The sequence below is a fragment of the Oncorhynchus clarkii genome, chromosome 28, assembly GCF_045791955.1.
Source record: "Oncorhynchus clarkii lewisi isolate Uvic-CL-2024 chromosome 28, UVic_Ocla_1.0, whole genome shotgun sequence".
NCBI lineage: Eukaryota > Metazoa > Chordata > Actinopteri > Salmoniformes > Salmonidae > Oncorhynchus > Oncorhynchus clarkii.
The window spans coordinates 49,021,173-49,027,962 of record NC_092174.1 but is presented as its reverse complement, the minus strand read 5'-3'; the positions used below and the strand labels follow the sequence as shown (position 1 = coordinate 49,027,962).

The following is a 6,790-nucleotide window of genomic DNA, read 5'->3' as shown; positions in this document are numbered from 1 at the left end:
ATGATCCAAAACATAAAGCAAAATCTACAATGGAATGGTTCAAAAATAAACATATCCAGGTGTTAGAATGGCCAAGTCAAAGTCCAGACCTGAATCGAATCGAGAATCTGTGGAAAGAACTGAAAACTGCTGTTCACAAATGCTCTCCATCCAACCTCACTGAGCTCGAGCTGTTTTGCAAGGAGGAATGGGGAAACATTTCAGTCTCTCGATGTGCAAAACTGATAGAGACATACCCCAAGCGACTTACAGCTGTAATCGCAGCAAAAGGTGGCGCTACAAAGTATTAACTTAAAGGGGGCTGAATAATTTTGCACGCCCAATCTTTCAGTTTTTGATTTGTTAAAAAAGTTTGAAATATCCAATAAATGTCGTTCCACTTCATGATTGTGTCCCACTTGTTGTTGATTCTTCACAAAAAAATACAGTTTTATATCTTTATGTTTGAAGCCTGAAATGTGGCAAAAGGTCGCAAAGTTCAAGGGGGCCGAATACTTTCGCAAGGCACTGTATCTAAACGTAGTTTAGTAGTAGTCATGTGGAATATATATGCTGAAACTTATTCAGAACAATAACAGGTTGCTTAATAGAAAAACAAGATACAATCGTTTGCTGTTTAAAAGAGCAAAAAGTATTTCTACTTTGCATTTGAAAATAATTAGAAATAAGCATATTTCCTACTATTTATTTCATTTACAAGATCATTGCAAAATAAATTCCTTACCTTTTCTGACTCGCAGAATATACAACAAGACCTACAACAAGTTCGGATAGGCTACCATTCACCCCATCCCTATTTAATTAGACACATTTCACAGTAGTAAATAAGCTATTTCAAGCAGTTTGTTGCTCTCCGCGTTTTAACCCAACGCGCAGTTTAGCGGTAGAACAGAAGGTTTTCTAGGCTACTTCTGAACACTGAAATTTTGTTTATAAAATTTTTAAAAACACCACATTGCAGAATACATTTCTCATTCCTTTTCCGGCCATGAGTTCATATTCCCTAAATAGCCATACAACAAATGATCGTGTGCATCCCATTTAATTGGGCCTATCACATGCTGAACAAAATGTGTTGGTTGTTTCATGAGCTGAAATGAAAAATTAAATTAAATGGAAAACCCCCAGAAATTAGCATTTCTCCTGGGCCAAGATAATCCATCCACCTGACAGGTGCCACACCTGCCACACATATCAAGAAGCTGATTAAACAGCATGATCATTACACAGGTGCACCTTGTGCTGGGGACAAAAGGCCACTTTAAAATGAGGTTTGTCACACAACAAAATGTCTCAATTGGCAAGAGAATTTGCCAGAGAATTTAATGTTAATTTCTCTACCCTAGCTGCCTTCAATGTCGTTTTAGAGAATTTGAATCTAACCGGCCTCACAAACGCAGACCACGTGTAACCAGACCTCCATATGCCTCTTCACCTGCGGGGAGGGGGAAGGGGTGCTGAGTATTTATGTCTGTAATAAAGCCCTTTCGTGGGGAATAACTCATTCTGATTGGCTGGGCCTGGCTCCCCAGCGGGTGGAGCCCTCCCCAGTCATGTGAAATCCATAAATAAAGGCCTAATGAATTTATTTTGACCGATTTCCCTATATGAATTGTAACTCAGTAAAATCTTTGAAGATGTTGCGTTTATACTTTAGTTCAGTATAATTTCAGGTGTTTCCTCCATACAGAGGACAGGGTGGTTCATAACATACAGTACAATTTAACAGGTGAGCAGACAGTTGATATTTTGAAGTGTTTAGGCTCCACTGTAAGTAGGACCGACCGTAGTACATTATTTCCCTAGTACATCAAATGGGCAGTGCAGCATATTTATGTTCGGGGAAAGAGTGAATGCAAAACATTAGGGAGCCGTCAAAATGGACACAATTGTTACCAGGAGGAAAATGGGGAGGGTCGTGCTTTTTCAATTTCAATCAGGGGGGAGGGTTTAGTTTGGGGTCTTTTTTATTCCAGGGGAGGGTCATGTAATTGATTCAAAGTCCTATTGCTCGGGGTTTGATAATTAGTTGCTTATTTTAGTATTTTGTGTGTGCCCGATGAGGCCCTTCATCCCTGATTGTCTGCTGGGCAGCAATATCAAGTGGTTCTAGTGTGGTCTCAATCAAATTACACAGCCCATACTATAGAGCAGTGGTACCACCCCCGTATGTACAGTACCAGTGGTTCCCCCCCCCGTATGTACAGTACCAGTGGTTCCCCCCGTATGTACAGTACCAGTGGTTCCCCCCTGTATGTACAGTACCAGTGGTACCACCCCCGTATGTACAGTACCAGTGGTTCCCCCCGTATGTACAGTACCAGTGGTTCCCCCCTGTATGTACAGTACCAGTGGTACCACCCCTGTATGTTCAGTACCAGTGGTTCCCCCCGTATGTACAGTACCAGTGGTTCCCCCCGTATGTACAGTACCAGTGGTTCCCCCCGTATGTACAGTACCAGTGGTTCCCCCCCGTATGTACAGTACCAGTGGTTCCACCCCCGTATGTACAGTACCAGTGGTTCCCCCCGTATGTACAGTACCAGTGGTTCCCCCCTGTATGTACAGTACCAGTGGTACCACCCCTGTATGTTCAGTACCAGTGGTTCCCCCCGTATGTACAGTACCAGTGGTTCCCCCCGTATGTACAGTACCAGTGGTTCCCCCCGTATGTACAGTACCAGTGGTTCCCCCCCGTATGTACAGTACCAGTGGTTCCCCCCGTATGTACAGTACCAGTGGTTCCCCCCGTATGTACAGTACCAGTGGTTCCCCCCCCGTATGTACAGTACCAGTGGTTCCCCCCCGTATGTACAGTACCAGTGGTTCCCCCCATATGTACAGTACCAGTGGTTCCCCCCCGTATGTACAGTACCAGTGGTTCCAACCCCCGTATGTACAGTACCAGTGGTTCCCCCCCGTATGTACAGTACCAGTGGTTCCCCCCGTATGTACAGTACCAGTGGTTCCCCCCGTATGTACAGTACCAGTGGTTCCTCCCGTATGTACAGTACCAGTCAAAAGTTTGGATACACCTACACATTTAAGTCATGTGTGTGTCTGATCATGTGTGTGTCTGGTCATGTGTGTATCTGGTCATGCGTGTGTCTGGTCATGCGTGTGTCTGATCATGTGTGTGTTAGCTCACCAGTGTGAGGGCCTTCCTGACCCAGTGGGACCCATGGCCTGTAGGAGGGTGTGTGTCACACTGTTCCCACGGGGCGGGCCATCTGAGCCCCAACCCAGGACGTCAACTGGGTGTAATCATTACGGAAAGTGTTTGACAACCAAACGGGGATGACCTACCTGGATTTGTTCAATAGAAACTTGTTTGGAGTAAATGCTTTCTGTTGCAAAACGTATTGATTACAATCCAGGTTGCAGTACCACAGCCTGGACGGCCTGGTGGTGTGGTGGTGGTGGTCGTTGTCCTGCTGACGGCAAAGTGCTTGTCGAGGTTAACAACCAGGAAGAGGAAGCAGGACTGACCGTGAGAGCAGAGCCACAACATGAATCTCCTTTAACATTCAATTTCAGAAAATGAGTGTATAAAAAGTGTATACCAGTATTTCCTAAACACCTTCAAGATGGTGAAAGCTGAACTGTGCCAAGTAAAACATTTTGCGCAATGACCAACCCACAAGACCTAAAAACTACCCCCCCCCAAATAAATTTGCAGCAAGAGGAATAGCCACATTTATCCAATAGGTGTCTCCATATTACCTTGTTCTCACATCACTTGTCATGACATGCTCCTCTCCTCTCACTCAAGTGACTTGTCGGCAGTACTCTCTCAACACATCCCCCTCCATCCCACCAGTCGCTCAGCAACAGCACATCCCCCTCCATCCCACCAGTCGCTCAGCAACAGCCTGCCTCACATTAAAATGAATAGATGGTGGCCGCAATGCAATTTAGAAGTAGCCCAAAAACCTGCAACCAATATATTTTGTTTTTAAAGTAGCCTAATTTACAGGAACACTGCAAACATAGAAACCCTGGTCGTGTGCCTTTTTCAGTGTCAGAGTGGTAGCAGGGAGAGTAATACCATTACCAACCACACCACACCACACCAACACAACCAGCCCATTTAGTGGATGAAAACACTCAACATTTATTATACAGAAAAAACATCTGATCCGGTCATGTTCCGAAGCGTTCTGGGGTTAGAGGTCAGTGGTCAGACTTCTTTGGGGGGAAGAGAGCGTACTCTACAGTCAGAGCCACAGCGAAGGCAGCAAAGCCCCATTTAAAGCCCCTCAGCATCACGTCTCCCAGGGATACAGGACGACTGAAGCCTCCCACGTACCTCCACACCTCGTTACTGTGGGAGAGAGAAACATCAGTATCACACAGAGCCTTCGGAAAGTATTCAGACCGCTTGACTTTTCCCACAATCTACACACAATACCCGTAATGACGCCACGATACCCCGTAATGACGCCAAGATACCCCGTAATGTATTTTAAAAAATATATAACCCCCCCAGCAATCTACACACAATACCCTGTAATGTATTTAAATATATATAAACCCCCCCAGCAATCTACACACAATACCCTGTAATGTATTTAAACATATATATAAACCCCCCCAGCAATCTACACACAATACCCTGTAATGACAAAGCAACATTTTTTTTGACATTTTTGCAAATGTATTTAAAAAAAATTAAACTGAAATATTACATTTCCATAAGTATTCAAACTCTTTACTCTGTACTTTGTTGAAGCATCTTTGGCAGTGATTACAGCCTCAAGTCTTCTTTGGTATGACGCTACAAGCTTGGCACACCTGTTTTTGGGGAGTTTCTCCCATTCTTCTCTGCAGATCCTCTCAAGCTCTGTCAGGTTGGATGGGGAGCGTCCCTACACAGCTATTTTCAGCTCTCTCCAGGTCTCTCCAAGTCCAGGCTCTGGCTGGGCCACTCAAGGACATTCAGAGACTTGTCTCGAAGCCAATCCTGGGTTGTCTTGGCTGTGTGCTTAGGGTCGTAGTTCTGTTGGAAGGTGAACCTTCGCCCCAGTCGGAGGTCCTGAGCGCTCTGGAGCAGGTTTTCATCGAGGATCTCTGCACTTGGCTCTGTTCATCTTTGCCTCGATCCTGACTAGTCTCTCAGTCCCTGCCTCTGGAAAACATCCCCACAGCATGATGCTGCCACAACCATGCTTCACCATAGGGATGGTGTCAGGTTTCCTCTAGATGTGACGCCTGCCAATCAGACCAAAGAGTTCAATCTTGGTCTCATCAGACCAGAGAATCTTGTTTCTCATGGTCTGAGAGTCCTTTAGGTACCTTTTACTAAGGAGTGGCTTCCTTCTGACCACTATCATTTAGGCCTGAAAGCAAAAGTAGCAATAGCAAAAGTTCTGAATACTTATGTAAGTAAGGTATCCATTTTTCTATTTTTAATGAATTTACAAACATTTCTAAAAACCTGTTTTCGCTGTCATTATGGGGTATTGTGTGTAGATTGCTGGGGGGGTTTATATATTTTTAAAATCAATTTTAGAACAAGGTTGTAATTTAACAAAATGTGGAAAAAGTCAAGGGGTCTGAATATTTTCCGAAGGCACTGTACATGTACACATCTCTAATGCAACGATCTCCCTCTCTCTCACCGTGCCCATGGGTCCTTCAGTCCTCTAGCTGCCAGCCTCTGCTGTGTGAACTCCAGAGGCGTTCCCTCGACCTTCCACTGCTTAAAGTCTGGCAGGTTTAATTTACTGCCGTGGTCTCCTCCCATCCTAACACACAGCGTCAGGGGGTTTGAGTTGTGGAACTAGCTAGCTAAATTAGTTGATGAAAGCATACAGGACACACCACAGATTGTAAGAATATTTCATAGTACCATAGAGATGTTAGGTTTCCATGATCAGATACTCTTGGATTGTACTGTAGTTAGCTAGATAACTAGCACAGCCTGCCGACTAGGGAGCTAGCAAGCTAGTTAGCCTGCTTTTAACATTAGCAGAGGACCTCGGGAAGCAGCAATGACACATTTAACCATGAAACAATTAAATCTAAGTCTTCAGAAGTACAACATATTTATATATCAAACACTTATGTTTTTGTAATAGTATAAACGCGTAACGTTTGTACCTGTCTGTTTGTGACCTCTGTTGTGGATGAAGCACTTCGACAATTGCATGTGATGTACGGCACTGCTACGGTACACAAAAGAGACCACACTTAGTACGTCTTAGACTTTTGTCGGAGCGCAAACAATCCAGTGTTTTTGTCGGTCAGAATCATAGTCTGGACAGAACTAGGGATGTACATTCCCTTTCAAGGCGATACGGGAACGATACATTTTAGTTTGAAGCGGTTCAGTCTGATTAGGGGACGAATCGATGCATTAACATATGTTATATTTATTTAACTAGGCAAGTTAGTTAAGAACAGATACTTATTAACAATGACCGCCCACCCCGGACCACGCTGGGCCCAATTGTGCGCAACCCAATGGGACTCCCAATCACGGCCGGTTGTGATACAGCCTGGATTCGAACCAGGGAGTCTGTAGTGTCGCCTCTAGCACTAAAATGCAGTGTCTTAGACCGCTGAACCAGGGAGTCTGTAGTGACGCCTCTAGCGCTAAAACGCAGTGCCTTAGACCTCTGAACCAGGGACTCTGTAGTGACGCCTCTAGCGCTAATAACGCAGTGCCTTAGACCGCTGAACCAGGGAGTCTGTAGTGACGCCTCTAGCGCTAAAACGCAGTGCCTTAGACCGCTGAACCAGGGACTCTGTAGTGACGCCTCTAGCGCTAAAACGCAGTGCCTTAGAC

At 44.8% G+C, this 6,790-nt stretch overlaps 1 protein-coding gene across 2 annotated transcripts; it reads right to left on the bottom strand.

The window, feature by feature from the left end:
• Window positions 1–4,089: 4,089 nt before the first annotated feature.
• On the bottom strand, window positions 4,090–6,217 carry LOC139387138 (NADH:ubiquinone oxidoreductase subunit B3). Of its 2 annotated transcripts, none has more exons than XM_071133160.1 (3): window positions 6,103–6,217; window positions 5,622–5,747; window positions 4,090–4,324 (listed from the first exon to the last, which is right to left on the bottom strand). In XM_071133160.1, exons 2-3 carry the CDS (start codon window positions 5,744–5,746, stop codon window positions 4,174–4,176), a joined length of 276 nt encoding a protein of 91 aa, XP_070989261.1. In that variant the 5' UTR covers window position 5,747; window positions 6,103–6,217; the 3' UTR covers window positions 4,090–4,173. The 2 variants fall into 2 exon arrangements, with proteins under 2 accessions (XP_070989261.1, XP_070989262.1); XM_071133161.1 differs by having other exon boundaries at window positions 5,622–5,790; window positions 6,103–6,141.
• Between the last annotated feature and the right edge of the window lie 573 nt (window positions 6,218–6,790).